Source organism: Anopheles coluzzii, chromosome 3 (genome assembly GCF_943734685.1).
Source record: "Anopheles coluzzii chromosome 3, AcolN3, whole genome shotgun sequence".
NCBI classification, from domain to species: domain Eukaryota; kingdom Metazoa; phylum Arthropoda; class Insecta; order Diptera; family Culicidae; genus Anopheles; species Anopheles coluzzii.
This window is the reverse complement of record NC_064671.1, coordinates 75,201,557-75,221,811: the sequence shown is the minus strand read 5'-3', so window position 1 is coordinate 75,221,811 and position 20,255 is coordinate 75,201,557. Positions and strand designations below refer to the sequence as shown.

General features: G+C 48.8%; 1 protein-coding gene across 3 annotated transcripts; it reads left to right on the top strand.

The window, feature by feature from the left end:
• The first annotated feature begins 1,258 nt into the window (after positions 1 to 1,258).
• On the top strand, positions 1,259 to 18,921 carry LOC120955681 (sterol regulatory element-binding protein cleavage-activating protein). 3 transcript variants are annotated; one of them, XM_049610300.1, is made up of 9 exons: positions 1,259 to 1,340; positions 2,616 to 3,442; positions 11,176 to 11,523; positions 11,612 to 11,786; positions 11,863 to 14,538; positions 14,614 to 14,782; positions 15,836 to 16,186; positions 16,745 to 16,951; positions 17,028 to 18,921. In XM_049610300.1, the coding sequence occupies exons 2-9, from the start codon at positions 3,015 to 3,017 to the stop codon at positions 17,207 to 17,209; spliced, it is 4,536 nt and encodes a 1,511-aa protein (XP_049466257.1). In that variant the 5' UTR covers positions 1,259 to 1,340; positions 2,616 to 3,014; the 3' UTR covers positions 17,210 to 18,921. The 3 variants fall into 3 exon arrangements, with proteins under 3 accessions (XP_049466257.1, XP_040232695.2, XP_049466256.1); XM_040376761.2 differs by having other exon boundaries at positions 1,273 to 1,340; positions 2,598 to 3,442; XM_049610299.1 differs by having other exon boundaries at positions 1,285 to 1,303; positions 2,598 to 3,442.
• Positions 18,922 to 20,255: the final 1,334 nt, after the last annotated feature.

Sequence of the window (20,255 nt, the reverse complement as noted above, 5' to 3'; positions counted from 1 at the left end):
ACGCGGCAGTACACAGCTCGTGTACCGCTCATGTTCTGCTTGCCCCAGCTTCCTCAGCAGCAGCCGCACCTTCGCGTCATCCTCTAGCTTACTTGCATCCTTCTCGAACAGATCCTCATAACGCGAGAACCATCCGGCGAACGTCGTACTCTCCGGATCGAAGTGAAAATCTTTCACCTGGCCCGCCAGCACATCACTAAGCTGCTCTGACCCATTCACGGGCTGCTTAAGTTGCGCTGTCTGCCAAATCTCGCCTATCAGCTTTTCCTGCTGCTTCATGAAATTCTGTTGCTGCTCCAGCATCATCGTGTGCTGTTGGCGAAACAGCTCGTGAATCCAGCTGGGTCCAGATTCCGTTGGATCGACGCTTCCCGTGTCACCGCGATGGCGGCTGTGCGATGGCCGCTCCTCATCACCGTTGCTCGTCTGCTGGTTAGCTTCTCCGTTGCTATTCATAGCACGATCACTGCCTATTGCACGGGTGGTTTCTTATAATCCTCGTCGCCAGTTGTTGTATCGCTTACACTTTCACTCTTTATTTCTTACTTATCCGTACAATTACAATTACTATATCTTCGTAGTACCAGCAACGTCCGTACTCCGTCACGGTTCGTATGAGAGAGCCTCGAACTCTCATCTCCTTGCACCCACGTACCTACGATCGAGCCCCGAGTGGCACTCACCACTTCGTCCCCAGGGGTCGGCAACCTATATTATCGTATACAACATCGTGGAAGATTTTTTGGGTCGTCTAAAAGCAGTATTATGGAGATGCCGAAACTGATGCCGACTCCGGAGCCGATGTCGATTCCAGACCAGATTCCGATTCCAAAACCTATAATGATGCCGGAGCCGATTCCGGAGCCAATTCCAATTCCGGACCCAATTCCAAAACCGATAATGATGCCAGAACCAATGCTGGGGTCAATTCCGGGGCCGATTCCGATTCCGAAGTCGATTCTGAATCCGAAGCCGCTTTTAATTTCGAAGCTAATTCCGATTCCGGAGCCAGTTCCGATTCCGGAATCGATCCTGGAAACTGATTCTGGAGCTACAATCCAGAATCGATTCCAGAAAAGTTCATAGCTAGCTGGAATCGATTCCCACGAAAACTTAATTTTGCCCATCACTACCAAAAATGGCCTTTCTCTTCCACTCTCCTTCGTTGACTGTCAACTTTTCAATCCAATATGGCGCCCAGACGTCACCTCTCAACCAGCCTGCCCGTCCTGTCAAATTTGCAAAATAGCAAAACGGGGAGCAAATAATAATCCGAAACGTAGATTCATACCGCGCGCGCCGTGTAAGTTTCCGCGTTCCGCATCAACAGTGAGCACAGCGTTAGTGTAATTCGGTCGCTTTTTACAATTGCATCATCCCGGAAAGGAGTTCCACATACTGCAAGGAAAATCCGAAACCGAAAGAACCCCCAAAACGGGACGTGGCCGTAAAGTGTGCGTGTGTGCCGTGGTGTGAAGAAGCTTGTGAAACGGGGCTCGCCAAAGGGGCAGCAAAATCGTTCCCCTCTCCCCTGTGTGCCGCCTGCGCCTGGTCACGCACAACATCACGGCAAGCGGGGTACGAAACGTGGTGTCGTGAATCATCGAAAAAAAGGGCTCCGCTATTTCGGCAGATGGACAGCGATTGAAGACGCGAAGGAAGAAAACGCACTTGATAACGCACCAACGACGAATGTGTGTTTTGTGTGTCCCGGGGGCATGATGCGTTAACTTTGCACTGAGAAAAGGAGCGTGTGGCTGGGCACACTCAAGAAGGGGCCACCGATCCACACAGTACCACCACCACCATCCCCCCCTCTATTCTGCCATTCGACGCGTACGCGAAGAGAAATTATGTAATTTAATAGCTTGCCTCTCTTACACCACATTAGCGGCACTGCGGCGGATGAGGTGGCAGCGCACACGTGCAGCAGCAGCGGCGAGGCCCGTGGAGTTACGTGGAAGCTGTTTGCCCGAACTACCACAAGGGGGAGACCTCAGCAGAAAACCGCACCACGTTCCGGAAGCGCAAACACACGGCGGCAGCAGCGCCCGAGTGCGATAGCCGCTTGAACGGAACGGCCTGCCAAAGAAGAATCGATCAGAGGCAAACATGATGATAATAGCGCAGAACGGGCAGGTCTTGATAGGAGCGAAGAACGAGCCGATTACAAGGTGCAGCAGCACAGGCACCACACCGTGCAATCTAAATCTGGTGTTGCTGCCAACGCGAGGAGGAACTAACCGTACGCCGAAGCGCAGCGAAACCGGCCCCACGGCCACAAGTGGAACAAGCGGCAGTGAACGAAAGTGATCTTGTCCCATTCATCGTCATTACCATTGCCATTGTAACTTAATCAACGCCGAATCAAAGATTGGGAGCACGAGAGTGAGAGAGGCGAGCGCTGGAAGTGAAACATATTAAAAAGGTGCAATCGTCCCGAGGAAGCGGCTTTTAGCAATAACAAACCAAGCAGGCTTTCAAAGCAAAAGTGCTCCCACAAACTAGCTGGTGGAGCTTAGTTTAAGGCTTTTTAACGTGTTTTGTTCAGACAAAAAGTGTGCGAAAAGACGTCAATCATTTTTATTTGTTTTTAGTTTTTACTCTACCCCCAGCGACGCTAAACGATTACCCCTCGGTGAGTTAGTGTGTGTGAGAGGGAGAGAGAGGATATTGCGCAAATATTGTGTGTGTGTGTTAGTGCTTGTGTGGGGTGAGTTGCATGCTTTCCCGCACCTGCACTGCTAAGGGCGCAAAGGATAATGCCGTACGCAAGGAAACCACACCGGAAGTACTACGCAAGGGGAGGCCAACATAACCGACGAACGGGGTTGAGAAAGTGACTCCTGTGTGTGTGTGTGTGTGTGCACCGGGTGAAAAAATAAAGGTGTGTATTTATATCGCGAGTGCAAAAGTGTAAACAAACGTGTGTGCAAAACAGAAAAGGAAGGGGGGAGTTTTCCGTTTTTTTTGTGTGCCTAGGGCCTTCGTCCCCTACTGTTGCCGCCTGCATCATGACGGCATCCGCTGGTGTAGAATCAATGTCACCACCACCGTCCGCTGAAGAGCGCATCAACCATCTTACCCATCAGCAGCAGCAGTACGTCACCTCCAATCACAGCACATCACAGCTGGCGCAAAGGAAACCACTGTTGTCACAGCAACAGCAGCAGCAGCAGCCCAGTGCTGCCAGTGGCTTCACACAGCATCCATCGCTGGGCCCGGCCACGATGAAACCACCGCCCCGACCTACGGCAACAACGGCCGGAGCCCGTGGGCCACCGAAACCACCGTCCGACCGTAGCAAGGGAGCCGGCGGCTCCACCGGCGGCACCACGCTTCCGTCCCGCGTGTCACAGATCTACTACAAGCATGGGCTGTTCCTCTCCAGCTATCCGACGACGGCGACCAGCTTCGCCCTTGCCATCATCATCTTCTGCTGGTGAGTTGAGGCAGGATAACGTGTAACGTGTTCTATTTTTACCCACAGCCGGGGGGAATTTCCACCGAGCGTTTTGCTTTCGGGAGAGATACACAGTCCGGCTGTCTGTTGATGTTGTGGGTGGCCGTCTTTCCAGCCGGTTGTGCTGGCCTGGGTTTCCTGTTTTGGCGGGCTGAAATGACGCAATTTATCGAGATTGAAAGCTAACGGGAGCGTGGGCTTGCTTCCCCGGAGGATGTTGGCAGATGAAGATTTATCGAACAGAGTTGTGATTGATCGATTGTTTCTACAACTATAATTATTAGTATCGAAAACGTTTGTCAGTAATATTTAGGATTAGAAGATTTAGAATTAGGCAATTACAAACTTTGGCCGGCCTGTCGGAGTGCTCAGCGAAATCACTCACTGTCTTGCGCCGTCTTGCCGTCTGTCTAGCGCCGATCCAGGCTTTAACGGATGACATGTACAAAGCTGGCATCTCTCTTGGCACCTCGAAGTTGCCCTATTATGCCTTCTATTTGCAAGTGCGAGCCTTTAATCAACTTTGATGAGCTGTCAGGTTGTTGATATTTCTATAATTATAGAGGTTTTGAGGTTCCTTTCGCATCTTGAGTCACCAGGGTTGTATGAATTAGTGATGTGGAAAAATGAAATTTTCGTCAGAATCGGCTTCGGACAGTAGGTCCGGAATCAGTTTCCGAAAACGATTACGAGGGAATTTCGGAATCAGTTCCGGATTTGGAATCTGCCCCGTAATCGGAATCGGCTCCAGAATTAGCTCCGGAATCTGCTCCGGAATTAAAATCGGTTCCGGAATCGGAATTGACTTCGAAATCAGAATCAGTTTCGAAATCGGAGTCGGTGTCGAAATCGGAGTCGGTTTCGGCATCTCCATAAGAATAGGTTTTTGGATCAAATAATGCTACGTATTGATAGCCGCAAAAAATCCAAATTTATTTGTAAACGATCAATTCTTATGGAGATTCCCGGACTGATTTCTCTTCTGACATTTCTTATTTCAATTTAAGAACTGATTCTGATTTCGGAGCTCATTCCAATTCTTGAGTCATTTCTGATTTCGTTTCCTTAGTAAATTGTGAATCCTAGGTCCATTCCGCTTCCGGAGCCGTTTCGGAATCGGCTCTGGAATTGATTCCACACTCGAAATCGGACTCGGAAAGGTCCGCTCTGGTGTCCACTGGTGTCCGGAGCAAAGTTATGTTGTGTTTCGCTCTTACCAACATAATTCCACTTGATATGACTTCTTCGTGTTTTTCATAATTAAATATTCTTGAGATCGTTTTCTTCGCCCAGAGCACGACTTACAAAGGGTTGCTAAAGTTTGTTCTATGCTCCCTATTGTCCCATGCCGAATACTATGACAGTTTTGGTTTACTCGTAAGATGTTGTCAAAAAGTCGGTTTCTTTATTCGGCTGGTTATTTTGTAATAATCCAGCGGTTTGTTTTTCGACCTATGTTTATGCTATTTTGTTGCAACTTCCCTCTCTTTTTCTCCTCTATTTTCCCCGTTGTTCTCTTGTTAACGATAATGTTGACAGGTCGTTGGAACCATCCTAAGCTGCTGTTATAAGGTTCCAATACCTATATTCTGGTACTCTCATACTACCTGAGGTGAATCCTTCCTCGTTCTTAGTCTTTACTATGACCGATGTATAACGATGTGAAGCCTTTTTTAAAGGGATTACATATGATGTATGATGTGTATTACGATGTGATGCCTTTTTTTTAGGAATAAAGGGATCCGATTGAATAAACTGGAAAGCTTGGGGACCAGTGCTCTGAAGATCAGATAGGCATTTTGAATTAAATTACCGATCTTTTTATTCATTTTTATCCGTACTGGCAAGTGATGGGTAAGGTTGGCAAAAATTCGATGTCGACTCTGAGCCGACTCCAACAATTTTGGAACCAACTACGGAAGGTAGCTCCGTCCAGCTTTATCCGGAGTCGGAGTCATCAGGAACCGTCCGTTGAAACAAAGGCCTGTACATGAAATGCACGCGCAAAGTGAAACACAAAAAAACCCAAAAACATGAAATGTTTGATCACAAGCACATTGCACTGGACGGATCTAGTTAACTCCTACCTATTCCGATTTCGGTCGACTCCGATCGACTCTGGATGACTCCGAATGACTCCAACTCTGGTCGACTTAGACTCCGGGTGGAACTAGTGGTTCCCAGTTTGCCGGAATCGGAATCGGACTAACAACGGTCGGATCGCAGTCGTGGGTGCGCTCCAGAAAGCACATCACTAATCCGTACCGTTCTCCCGTAGCAAGAATTGGTTAGGCTTTTCCAGAGTGCTTTTATGTATAGAAGCCTGTATGAGCCGACAAGACCATTACGCCAGAAAAGAAGAGAAAGAAATAGCTTGAAGATACTGATGATGGTCTAACGGCGATCTTCTTATCGTACAGCTGTTATAACTCGCCAGACTTGGATCCAGTAACCGTTTTCTAGTCACGATTTAATGTTTGGTAAAAATGCAAGTCTAAATGCAAGACCAACCGCCATCATCGTTCGCTGGGAAGGTCGCAATGGTAATAGAGATAATTAATACTGATGGGCAAAAAGTGTGTAAAATTCTATTCGATAGCAATATTTTATTCATATTCAGTACAACTTAGGAAAAGGAAAGCGACCATCAGTGTAGGCCTAAAACTTATCAGTACCACGTCTACCACGTCAGAGGGCTCGGTACGTCGGTATCAACGTTGTTTTGATTACATACACTCACAAACACACATTCCGCCCACCGCGTCGTCCGCCGGCGCACCATCTCCAACGCGCTTGTACACTGATAGCAGCGATAGATAGACTCTCCCGCACGGTTGCAGCACCACCACCGAACACCACGGGGCTGACATTCGTAGGATGCAAATTTTGCGCGCACCAGAAGGTATGCGGGCCGTCTGACGACCATCGTCACGATTTGCATGCAACATTTTTGACGTGCAGCGCAACAAACCGCACGTCAAATGTCTTACCAAGCGGAAGGAAGGAAGTCATTCGGTAAGGTAAGCGCAACGGCAACCGTACTGCCCTCCGTGTAAGGGGCCGACAAGGGGCCTTTCTCTTCGCTGCGCAGTTCTCCCGAAGATGGCAATATGTCTTTTTAAAGAGGAATTGGAAACAAATACGTAAAGGAAAGACAACCAACGCCGTATCTTCATTGAGTGACAGCGGCTGCTAGTGTGTTGAAATGTGTTGAAATAACAGTTTGCATGGAAACGGATAGCGGATCGTGATAAAACGAATCGATGAATAAATTATTCTCTATGTCCGTATGCTTGATGCTGATTTCGAAGAGAGGGGCCATAGGCTTTTCTACGCATCACAGGCTTGTGGGTGCTCTCGATTTGTCTACACACCCAACCTTTGCCCGGGGAATCTTCCCGCTTCGAACCGGACTGCCTCTGTTTTCATTGATAATCTTTGATTTCTTTAAACTTGACGTAAGGGAGTCCGGGGCCAAATAAAGCTAATGCAAACGTCATCATCAACATATGATTTATTAATACTACTTACTTACATATTCGGTGTTACAATCGCTTTGCGGTATTATTATTCTGCAGGATTGGCCGAAATCGCTCACGGTCGGTCTCACAGTACCCGCACGATTGTGTCTCCTTCTGCCAATTCGTTATCCAGATCCCTTAATGTCGGACGCTTCTACGCGATCTTACCGCCTCAACGCACTTTTGAAGTCGTCCCAGAATTCACCTCTCTTGGGTCAAAGGTCAGCAACGACAATAGCATGGAAGCTGAGTTGCGCGCCAAGGATGCTGGCTGTCAATCGGTCATTCTACAGCCTGAAAAATAAGTTCACCTCAAAGAACCTGTCGCGACGGACGAAGCTGGGACTATATAGTACCTATATAGCACCGGTACTCACATACGGCTCTGAGACATGGACACTGTCCAAATCTGACGAAACCCTCTTAGCCGCGTTCGAGAGGAAGATGCTCAGAAGGATACTTGGCCCCGTATGTGTGGAAGGATAATACAAGAGCCGCTATAATGACGAGCTATAGGAGATGTACGGCGACCTCACTGTCGTGCAGCGTGTCAAGCTCGCCAGGCTCCGGTGGGCTGGTAATGTTGTTCACATGGAAACGGACGACCTAGCCCGTAAAGTCTTTTTAAGCCGTCCACAAGAGGACAGAGGAGGCGTGGAAGGCCCAAATGGAGGTGGCAAGATGGCGTGGAGGCGTCCGCCATTAAGGCCGGGATAACGGACTGGCAGACGAAGGCGCAAGACCGTGAGCGGTTTCGGACACTCCTGATGCAAGACCGCAAAGCGGTTGTTGCACCGGATGAGTAAGTTTGCTAGGATCTGGGTTGACTTATAGAAGATGGTTCCCGAAGTCTCCTCTCTAGTGACCGGGATCCCCCTCTCAAGCGCCAGATTGGATAAAATCGTTCGGATAAAATCCCGGCCCCAGACCTTTGGTGTGGTAATAGCAGGGTGTGAGAGTTTTCCATCCACCTTCATCTGGCAAGGCATTCTAACTAGGATTTTCAGTTTGGCCGGAATTTAAAAGTTCAATCTTTATTCTTTATTCTTCATTACGTCGTACAGTTTCACCCAAGGTATGCTATCATATGCGGCTTTGAAATCAATGAAAAGATGGTTATGTCTGCATTCTTTCAACTTCTCCAAGATGTGCCCCACGGTATTGTTTAAATTATTGTTTAAATATTGGTTAAAACTAGTAAGTGTTCATGTTGGATGCATTAACTGTGGTCAGAAGAAAACAAACAGTTGTATCTGTTGGATTTGCTGTGATTGTGATTTACCCAATGAGATACAGGGCCAAATCCTTAGCATGGCCATTATGCCTCATGTTCCCTTACGCTGTTTTTGTTACTGTTTGGACCATCGCTCCTCTCTAGACTAGCTGTGGTGAATAAAGAGCGCCGTGTTTACTCCCGGCACAACGGTGGCCGGCACGTGCGCGAATGTACGCCTTCTTTTGGAGCCAGCTTCTCACCACACCACACGTCGATTATTGCCTTTCGTTCTTTGCGAGAGGGGAAAGGGCACTTTTTTAGATTAAACATTACACAAGCAAACAACAAGTACCTCTCCCATTGCTTGGACCGTCTTGGTTGGACCTGTCGGGGGAGCGGGAAGAACGCACTCAGACTTTAGAAACAGAGATAAGAAGGCTCGAACCGATGTGCGAGCGGAAAATATTCCGACATCAACGACCTCTTTCATTTGTGGAGGGAATGATTTGTGTTTTTTTTTCTCTTCCTTTTCGTCTCGGTGCTTTCAACCGTTTGCTGGACGAGTCGATGTCCTTCAAATTGTGGGATTCGGTAGACGTGATTATGCTCGCAGAAAAGTCGCGATTAGTGTGTTGCTAGTCGGGAAGCATTTGTTAACCCCCTTCCCCTTCCCGCCAATGACCGTGACCATGACCAGCAGGGTGACGGTATGAGGCTCCGGTACTAACTGGTACTAACTTGATCAGCAGGTGCGGTGTGTGCGATAAAGTCACCCGGGACACTTTCGGGCATTATCTCGGATGGTTTAGGTGCACATTGTATGGTGTGTGACACATTTCAGTGGGTTTTATCTTTTTTTTTTGCAAATCCGTTCATAAAATGGGGGTATCATTGTGAATGGTGACGTCACTTTTTGTATTATTACAGCAGTAATGAAAAGGTCATTGTATAAGCTACAAGCCCATGAATTTAGATTAAAATATCGTTCAAGTTCAATCGTACAGCTCTTGCTTAAAGAATGCAAAGTTCACACCTTATATTTGCATATCAATGTTAATTATTTGCTTGCAAGGTCGGACTAGGGTGCGAGCATGAGAATGATACATTTTGTTCAGATTCGTGCATTGGTAATTTGTGAGAGAAACAACATAATATAAAGATTTTAAAACTATTAAACTTTAAAATTAGTATTTTTGGACGTAGACCCACGTCTTCCTGGTGTAGATTGTTCCTAATTGGGATGTATTGCATGTTCAAGAACTGCATATGCTGCCGGCTGGTCCTGTGATATCGTTTAGTCGTACGACCTATCCTATCTCCAATTCGCAGGACTGAATGTCCTGCTATTGGTTAAACTACTATTTCACAGATAGCGCCAAAAGTTTTGAAGTCTGACTCTGGACGACTCCAGACGACTGTGGACGACTCTGGACGACTCTGGACGACTCTGGACGACTCTGGACGACTCTGGACAACTCTGGACGACTCTGAACGACTCTGAACGACTCTGGATGATTCCGGGTGACTCCGAACGTCTTCGAACAAGTCCAACTCCGAACAACTCCGACTCCGGACGACTCCGACTCTGAATGACTCCGCACGACTCTGAACGACTGGGCGACTCCGGGCGACTCCGACTCTGGGTGACTCTGACTCCGGGTGACTCCGAATCCGGGTGACTTCGACTCTGGGTGACTACGGGCGATTCCGACTTCGGGCGACTCCGAACGTCTCCGGACGACTCTGGACGACTCTGGACGACTCTGAACGACTCTGAACGACTCTGAACGACTCTGAACGACTCTGGATGATTCCGGGTGACTCCGAACGTCTTCGAACAAGTCCAACTCCGAACAACTCCGACTCCGGACGACTCCGACTCTGAATGACTCCGCACGACTCTGAACGACTCAGGACGATTTCTGACGACTACGGACGACTTCGGGTGACTCTGGACGATTCCGACTCCGGACGATTCCGCACTACTCTGAACGACTCTGGACGACTTCGGACGACTCCGGACGACTCCGAACGATTTCGGGCGACTCTGGACGAATCTGACTCTCGGCGACTCCGGGCGACTCCTATTCCGGGAGACTCCGAACGTCTCCGGACGACTCCGAATGACTCTTGATGACTCCGGACGACTCCGACTCCCGACGACTCCGACTCCGGACGATTCCGCACTACTCTGAACGACTCTGGACGACTTCAGACGACTCCGGACGACTCCGAACGATTTCGGGCGACTCCGGACGACTCCGACTCCCGACGACTCCGACTCCGGACGATTCCGCATTACTCTGAACGACTCTGGACGACTTCGGACGACTCCGAACGACTCCGAACGATTTCGGGCGACCCTGGACGAATCTGACTCTCGGCGACTCCGGGCGACTCCTATTCCGGGAGACTCCGAACGTCTCCGGACGACTCCGGACAACTCCGAATGATTCTTGATGACTCCGGACGACTCCGGACGACTTCGGATGAATCCGGATGACTCCGAGTGACTCGGTATGCTAAGCGGAGCAATTTTTTCTGAAGTCGGTTTTGAAATTATCGGAGTCGGATTGCTGTCGACTTCGGATTTCTGTCAACTTTACTTGCTCGTCACTAGTCTGCACACCAAATTTTACATTGTTTCCATGTCTTGGAGGTACAGGTTTTTTTGTGGTTTATTGTGTCCTAAGACTATTGGAATGATTGGCCTGGAAACAGCAAACATGGGCACAACTCAACTTCCATGCTGTTGTCAGTGATGACCTTTGACCGGAGATAGGTGAAATCTTGGACGTCTTCAAAATTGAAAGAACGTTTTTTTCTAATAAGTTATTCATTGTCGTTTGAATTTGTGGTTTGCTATTACTTTGAAATCATTTTATAGATAATGAAGGCAGAATCCTACATCAACGCATGGTCCCGAAAATAATTCGCTGACTACATCTGCCATCTCTTCTCCATTTCCGTTACAGCTACCCACTGCTAAACATCCCCCTACCGGGGACGATACCAACCAAAGTGATATTCCCGTACACGGAAAGCATTAGCGAAAATTTGCACCTGTCCAATGCGAACCTGACGAGCGAATTCTACAACCCGTTCAGCTTCTCCGGCGGCAACATGTTTAACATCTATAACATCAGCGTGGAAACGCCGTTCCCGTGGGCCCGAATCGATCCGCTACTGTACGTGCAGCAGATCATCATGCGCACGAGCGTGGTACCGTGGGAAGAGGATCTGCTGCTGACCGATGCGTTCCGTGCGCCACTGTACGAGGTGTTCAAGCTGCTGGAGATTATACGCAATCACGAAGATCAAAGGTAGGTTGGAGGGAATTTTTCTCCCTCAATACGGATTCCTGGATTCTCGTAATGGTGTATGTTTCGCTTTCTTTTTTTGTTGTTGCAGCAAAACTATGCTAAGCCATCTCTGTCTGCATGTGGAAAATGTGAAGCGATCCTCGCAGCAGACCCTGTTTCCCGAGTACAACTGCTTGCTGCTATCGCCGGCCAATCTGTGGCAGCAAAACATGCAGAACTTCAATAAGGATAGCAATCTGTTAAACACGGTGTACGTGAATCATGTAAGTTTGCTCGCTCTTGGGATAATTTCGGCTCAATTTACTGAACTCTTTATTCCCGTTGGACTCCACTTTCTAGAATCTCCAAAAGTCCAAAGTCTCGACGGCAGAAATGCTGTTCGGCATACCGCTGCGTGACACGGGAGTGAAGCGGTACCCGATGCGCGTCCGGCCGCGTATCATCCAGTACGCGGTGACGCTGATTTTGCGCGAAAACAATCCAGCATTTATAGAATCGTTAAAGCAAAAGCTTACCCGTGCCTACCCGCTGCATCAAAAGGAACCCTCGAGCGATGCATCGGGCGGCGTGCCGGCCCAGCCCGAAGCACCCTCGGCCCCGAAGCAGCAACAATCGATCATGTACATCTTCTACCCGGGCGAATTCAACTGGAAGGAGGTGCTGCCCCAGTGCATCGCGTTTTGTGTGCTGTTCATTTACGTCTACTTTTCCGTGCGCAAAATCGAAGCCATCCGGTCGCGCATCATGCTAGCGTCCTGTGCCGTGCTGACCGTGCTGGGCAGTTTGCTGATGTCACTGGGGCTGTGTTTCTTCTTCGGGCTCACGATCAGCTTCCAGTCGAAGGGTGTCTATCCGTACCTGGTCATACTGGTGGGGCTGGAGAACGTGCTCGTCATTACGAAGAGTGTGCTCACGACCGACAACAATCTGGACGTAAAGATACGGGTCGCACAAGGCCTGAGCCGGGAGGGCTGGTCCATTACGAAGAACTTGCTGACGGAAATTACGATCCTTACCGGGGGGCTGGCGACGTTCGTGCCGGTAATACAGGAGTTTTGCATCTTCGCGATGGTGGGCCTCGTGTCGGACTTTCTGCTGCAGATGCTGTTCTTCGCCACCGTGCTGGCGCTGGACATAAAGCGCGTTGAGTACAGTGCGGAGGTGCGGCGACTGCCCAAGATGCTGTACTTCAACAACGAGCTAAGGCGGGGTACCGGGGCCGCCACGGGACAGTCGAACGGTCCGGCACGGGAAGTGCGAAACGGGGGCGGTTCGATCAATCGCTCCCGATCGCACCCGAAGCTGACGGGGCTGGAGCAGGCGGCGAGCCATCCGAAGACTGGGCCGGGCAGCGGGAAGGATGTGAAAATACCGAAGCGCCTGCGGATTGTAAACTTTTGGGCTAGGACAAGGTTTTTCCAGCGCGGCTTCATGATCTGGATGGTGCTGTGGATTTCGAACATTATCTACAATGCTGGGCTGATCGAGGAGCTGTTTGTGATCGATAAGAACCTGACCGGGCACGAACGGTTGCCGTTGGACGCCGGGGCGCCTCGGTTTGAGGGTGGTGGACTGGCTATGCACGACCTGGGTGATCCTAGCACGGAGGCGACGCTCGAGATGGATCGTTTAAATTACCACAAAAACCTACCGGATGCAGGCATGCTGAGGGGTGGTGGTGGTGTTGCCAGTGACAAAGCAGGAACCGCCGAACATCGTGCGCTGAACGTATCGGAACAGCTGCAGCGGTTGAAACACCCCGACTACGAAACCGTCTACCAGCTGTCCAATTTCCACTGGTCGTCGATACTGAAGCAGTACAACGTGTCGCTCAGCGGACGGTACGTGACGGTGCTGCCGGCGATCAAGCTTTCCCACGCGGTCAGCCCCGCGACCGCCATCCAGCTGCGCAACGCGGACGAGAAAGCGCCGCACCATTTCCAGTGGAAAGCGCTGGCGGTGGCGCTCGATCCGCTCGACTTCAGCGATGCCGACACGGGCGACGGGTCGCACGTACCGATCGGCAACGCCCCGTTCTACCCGAAAACGCCGATGGAGATACTGCTCACCTGCATGCTGCTCGTGGTGAGCACGTTCGTGGTGACGTACACGATGATAGTGCTGTACCGGTGCGTCTGCACGCGCAACTACGCCGAGTGGCGGGCGAGCTGGCAGGAGAGCGACAGCGAGACGGAACCGAAGCCGGAGCAGTGCCTGCTGGAGGGCGTCCCGGTACAGGTCGATGGGCACGTGCACCGCATCGAGTGTCTGGTGACGGACGGGAACATGGTGGCGAGCTCCTGCCTGCAGGGCCAGGTGAAGGTGTGGGACGTGAGCAATGGCGAGCTGCTGGCGGAGATCGACCGGCTGCACTACTTCGAGCTGCAGCAGCACCGGGGCAGCTCGGCGTCGCCCCAATCGCTGCCCTCGCCGCCCACGGCCGGTGTTCTGCTGCGTAACGATCTGGGCGAACCCATTACCGGGCTGCAGGAAGCGTTCCCGGTGGCCGGTGGTTCAAGCAGCTCGCCGGTGTCGTGCTCACCGCCCGGCACGGCCGTAGCCGCTTCGTTCAAGCTGCGCAAGAAGCTGCACTTTAATTTCTCCAGCCTGGACGGTGGCGCGGGGGCGAGTGCGCAGGCAGCGACCGACTCGAAGCTGTTCGACTTCCAGGCACAGTACGAACGGTTCTTCACACCCTGTTCGCCCCCGGTTGCAAACGGCGCCGTGAACGGTGGAAGTGGGTGTGATCTGCGGAATCGCTTTGCCTCGAACGGAGCGCCAGTGGCGAGCTGGGTGGAATCGAACGCCTCGACGGAGGAGCAACCGTCCAACAGCCACTGGATGGCGCGTCCCACGACACTGTCGAACGAGTGTCCGCAGCCACCCGGGAGTCCAAAGCAGCAGCAACACCACGTATCGCCGATCTGGTGTTTGGACTTTCTCGACAATCTCATCGTGATCGGGTGTGCGGACGGGCGGTTGGAATTTTGGGAGGGCAGCAGCGGTAGTTTTAAGGTAAGGAGCGAAAAGTCGCAACAAACCGGGAGAGACTAATATAAACCTTTTTTTTTGTTAAATTAACCCTTCCAGTGCATCCACGATGCGGAACATTCACACAACAATGGCGTGACGAACATCAAGCTGACGGGGGATCGCGTTATAGCGGCCCGGCTGAGTGGACGAATTGACTTTTTCCGCCTGGAAACGTACAACCAGGGAAGACAGATCGATTGGGGCTTTACGTCGGCGTACCGGCGAAGTGAGTGACAACTCCCTTTCACCTAAAACTAGTGCTGCAAAATGTCAATGTCTTAAAAAAACCTGACTGCAACAAAATCCAAGTCAGCGTCATGTACTCAATATTGATAATCAGAGGTGATACTCAAAACGATTGGTGTGACCAATGCATGCATGCTACGTGACATTTTTGCGAGCGACGCTTGGTCATGACTATGTCTATGTCATCACTATGTCATGACTTTTTTTACTATGATCAGTTTTACAAAATGTCACTGAAACAGTCATGACAAGTCATGACTGAAACAAAATAATGTCAGCGTGATGAGCTCTACTGTGATGATCAGAGGTGAGACTCAAACAGTTGTTGCGATCATCACATACTGGGTGACTGTGCAACCAACTTTTGCCTAGTCACTCGGTCGCGACATTTTCTGTCGGTGATCATTATGATAGTCATGGGAGATATGTCATGCGTGAGAGTGGTTCCGAGAAACAAAATGAGCATGGTTTCTCGCTCTGTTTGATCCGACAGACCAGACAAACCTGACAGAGCGAGAAAGCATGCTCATTTTGCAACTGGGGACCACTCACCTAGTATAATCCAAGAATGTCGTGATTATCACAGACAGAAAATGTCGTGACCTAGAATTGGGTGCCAAACAAGATGTCATCAAGCATGTGATTGGACCACCAACTGTTTGAGTCTTACCTTTGATCATCTCAGTTGTGTACGTGAGCTAATTTGAGCTTCGTTTCAGTCATGAGCGTTGGTGATTGAAACAGTGGCATTTGGCACCACAACCTGAAAAAGTCATGATTATGCTTGTGCCGGTATTAAGCTCAACTTGTCAGTCAGAGTTTCCGGTTTGAACCAAGCACTCGCACGTCGCATTCGGTATGTCATGACGCACCTTCTATGAGTATCATCAATGAACATCAAGCTACCACGGATATGTTCATTGTTTTCGTTGGTGAATATCTCGTGATGCTCATGACATTTTCCAGCACTGCTTAAAACAATCATGAAGGGTTAATCAGTGTCATTTTTTAAATATTTTTTTCTATTTCACAGCACACATGCGAACCGGCTCGGCGGGTAGCCTCGGTTCGCTCCAGGCAGCGATGGCAGCGAGCAGTGGGCCCGGATCTCATTCCGCGTCCGAGGAGCTGCGCTGTCTGCTGGAGTTTCAGCAGCAGGGCCACCAGCAACCGGTAACCTGTCTCGAGGTGGCAGGCAATACTGTAATGACGGGCAGCCAGGATCACACGCTGAAGGTGTACCGGGCGGACAGTCACGTGATGCTGTACACGCTGCACGGGCACTGTGGCCCCATTACCTGCCTGTTCATCGACCAGTGGCAGTCGGGGATGGCCGGGTCGGGCTCGCAGGATGGATTGCTGTGTGTGTGGGACCTGACGACAGGTAGGGTTTCGGCAGTGTGAGCAAGCACTGTGCAGTTCTATAATCCGTTTAGTGGTGGGAACTCGGAATCAGACCTACCAGATTCCGTGTGCGGAATCAATTCCGAAACTGATTCCGGAACTGATTCCGGAGCCGATTCCGGAGCCGATTCCGGAGCCGATTCCGGAGCCGATTCCGGAGCCGATTCCGGAGCCCATTCCGTAGCCGATTCCGGAGCCAATTTTGGAGCCTATTTCGGAGTTCACTCCGGAGTCGATTCCGATGTCGACTCCGAATCTGTAATTGATTTCGGATTTGGAATCGGCACCAGAATCATAATCTTCTCCGGAATTAGTATCGGTTCCGGAATCAGCCAATTCCGATTCCGGAGCCGATTTCAATCCCAGAGCCGATTCCGGAATCGACTCCAGAAACTGATTCCAGACCTACTATTCGAAATCGATTCCACAAAAATATTCGGAGCTTGCTGGAATCGATTCCGTCGAAAACTTCGTTTTTCCCATCACTAAATCCGTTCCCGATTAACACACTTTTCGCTCAAACTCGTTCGCTTTGCAGGTGCCTGTATGTACAAAATTCAAGCGCACGACGACTCGATCGTTGCGCTGGTCGGTTCGCCCAGCTACGTGATATCGCTGGGGTTGGACGAACGGATACGCGTGTGGGACCGGTTCCAGGGCCATCCGCTCAACACGATCACGGTTTCGCACGCCTACTCGGCACTGGTAATGCTGACGCCGTCCCTTCTCGTTACCGGCAAACCAGGTAGCGTATTGATTTGCGTTCTTTCTATTATTTTAAATATTAATAAACGATTACTTTTTTCACTCCTTTCGTACAGGCGCCCTTGTGGTGTGGGATGCGCGGAGCGGTGAGGTCGCCCGGGAGGTTAAGCTAGACTGCTCCAACATGCAGCTCTGCCCAAAGATCATGCTGCCGGCGTGCGGTTCGGTCATCTGCGATTATGGCAATCAGATGCGCATTGTGCGATTCCCGCTCGTTGCCGCTGATAAATGTGACTAAGTTAGTCGCATGTGTGTTTGCATGCAAACACGGGGATACAACACATGTGTTGTAGTAGGGGTCTTACACGTATCTATGTACACTTGCTCGGGCATTCGTGACGGTGTCTTAGCAAGGCATCAGTGTGCGTTCGGTATGGGCCGATTGGTCTCTTGGCATAGCCGTTGCAATGAATAAGGTACGCCGACTGTCTTATTCGATCTTATTCGAAACAAAAAAAAGCCAAGGCTCTCGAAAAGCTGTACCAACACTCCCCTAGATGAGAACGCTCGCCAGTAGGATAAGATTTTTTTTCCGTTTTTTTGTCATTTACACCAAGTTTCTTTTAAAGTGCGCTCTAAACATCCCCAAACAACGCCCCAGTTCTGCGAGTGTTCGGCTCTCTAAACGCTTATGTTCCTTGTTTTCCCAGTTTGCTGTGCATGCCACTTTCCCCGCCTCCAGTCATTGTGTTGTATGTTGTTTTCATTTTACCACTTTACCCCAACACATTCAATGTTGTATGTCTCTGTAGTCAAACGTCTCTCACACATAATTTATAAATGAACGTGTTTGTTTTATGTTAAATGTGTGTGTTTTAAAGCCGTTATTCTGTTCGGTTTTTCTTTTTTAAATTAATGGCAGCAAAAACAGCGCTTGTGTATGCCCATGGCTAGCAAATTTACCTTTCTTTGTCCTGGTATATGTATACGCCTGTATTGTTTTGTTGAATTGTTTAAGCAATTAGTTCAGCTCAACGCTTTACGCTCAACACAAGCGCGCGCGCACGCGCTTTAAATATTAAATTAAAATATTATTCACTTTCGATTTGCCTAGGTGGGTTCATCGATATTGAGGTGTAGTCAGTAAGTTAGTAGTCGCATAAGTTATTCTTTTAGCACAATATGACACCCACACATATACACACAAAGCTACACATTACACGAACAAAAAGCGAAATTGTAATATCGAAAGGAACGGGAGAGAATGGCTGGACAGTAGTAGCATGGGGTCGTCCGCAGGCAAAACCAAAACACAAATTAATAATCATCCGCGTAACCGTAAGTGTGATAAGGAAAGATGCCTTTTTTGTCAAACTGAGCCGTGTCGAGCGGTTTGTCCGTTCACGCTTGTTCAGGACGCAGCTTGTTTGCAATTACAGTAAAGAGAAACCGAAACGAAACAGCGTGAAAGGATACGCCGTGTAACCTGTGTTTAGTGTGATAGTGATGCTCAAAGCACCTAATTTATGATTTGTGAACAGAAGGAAAAAGAAAGTGGAGAGAGACGTTCGAAAAGCAATACAACCTAATTGTACCATACAAACAACAAACACAAACGAGAGTGCCGAGTGAATGCAAAAGAAAAGCTGCAACAACAACAAACACACTAACAGTCACATTAAAGCACGCAATATACAAATGCGAAAAACGAAACAGAACAGAGAGATTAGCACTATTTTCATTAAATTATTTAAAAAAACCACCTCGTATTTAAGGTAATGTATTATGCATAGGACGGGTGTTGATGTTGGACTGCTATCGGTAACACGCGTACACGCGTAAGGCAAACAAACAGAGCGACTAAACGTTAACAACAAAAAGACCAAACACTTCACAATGGACTAGGGAAACACAACACAAAGAAAATTGCTATCAGTAACAAAGAAAGTAACACCGCCAGCACCACGCAAAATAAAGAACAAAACAACTTATTGTGCTTCTTTTTGATAATTGCGATTGATGCGTGAAATCTTATACCAACATGATGACAGTTATGAAGAACTTTACTTTTTATTTTTTAATTGTTTGATGCAAATATTCAAATAATTGTGCTGCCCATCGACATCATGTACTAACATCAATCAATTCAAACAATCCATACTATTTGCCAATCGGAGTATATGGAGGCTTTAATCTGGACCGCTGACTAATCCGACGCTAGTGATAACGACCGACACATGATTAACATATTAATAGCATTGGCTTCCTCTGTTGTACGATCGCCACCATGATTACCGTATCGCACTGCATCGATGGGCGGTTAAAAAGGGAGTCGAACGGGGTTAAGCGAAGCATCAATTAAAACCCAAACACAATAATGTAATCATGAACGCGAATGCGGGATCACATTCCAGCGCTTACATAGGGCACAGTGGGAATCGATTGCATGCCCCCATGAGTCATCCTAATATCTTTGAAGCCGGCATGGCATATTACTGCTGCTGCTAAGGTCAAGATCTCTACCGAAATCGATTCGATTCGGAGGGAGAGTTCACCCAGGCCCTGTGACTTTAGTTGAATAATGAATAATCCCGCATTATTTAATTACGATTCGATAGATTGTTTGGTCAATTGTTTGAAACAATCCATGCTTCTTGTTTTGTCTCAGCCATGGCGATCACTGGAACGCATCATTTGCATGCAGTAGTATCCGCTCGGTGCGCAGCGCACGCCAGCTTCCATGCGTGATTCTGGCCTCATTCCATCACGATTGAGCGAAAGATCACGATCACCGTACTGGCTGCTACTGATTTGGGAAAAGGTGCTTGCGAAGGGAGATTAAAATTTGGACAATGGATAATTTTAGAACGCTGCATTTTTTGGAACACGTTAGAGCAGTGGGTTTGATAATTCGGGTTACTGCTGAAATAAATGAATTCATTTCACGAAAGCTGTTTGACCCGTAGAGGGTCCTTCTGACCCATTAGGATTCTTCTGGATCCTATTGGAATATGATATGATATTTGGACATCAAGGATCTGAAGGCCCAGACAGATTCTGTGTTCAAACATTTCGACAAACGATCCAAGAAACGAAAAAGTAGTCTTTTGGAGCTACTACAAGTCATTGGAAAGCTCCAATCTCAGAATGATAACGACCCGTCATGCTCCATTTATGTTTAATTGTATGGGTTTTTATATGCAATCTAAGCTGAAATAATGAACCATTAAAAAACAGACCAGAAATAACTCTTTCTACAAATTACTCTTCAAAAAACTTCTTCAAAGATAACAAGCAAACAAATAGTCGAAACCTCGTTCGACAGAACAGTGATCTTACTAACA

Excerpts from the sequence above, each read along its gene's own strand:
- LOC120955681 (XM_049610300.1), top strand. The coding sequence starts at position 3,015 with ATGACGGCATCCGCTGGTGTAGAATCAATGTCACCACCACCGTCCGCT. Across the intron at positions 3,443-11,175 it reads GCCATCATCATCTTCTGCTG|CTACCCACTGCTAAACATCC; the intron begins GTGAGTTGAGGC and ends TTTCCGTTACAG. Across the intron at positions 11,787-11,862 it reads ACACGGTGTACGTGAATCAT|AATCTCCAAAAGTCCAAAGT; the intron begins GTAAGTTTGCTC and ends TCCACTTTCTAG.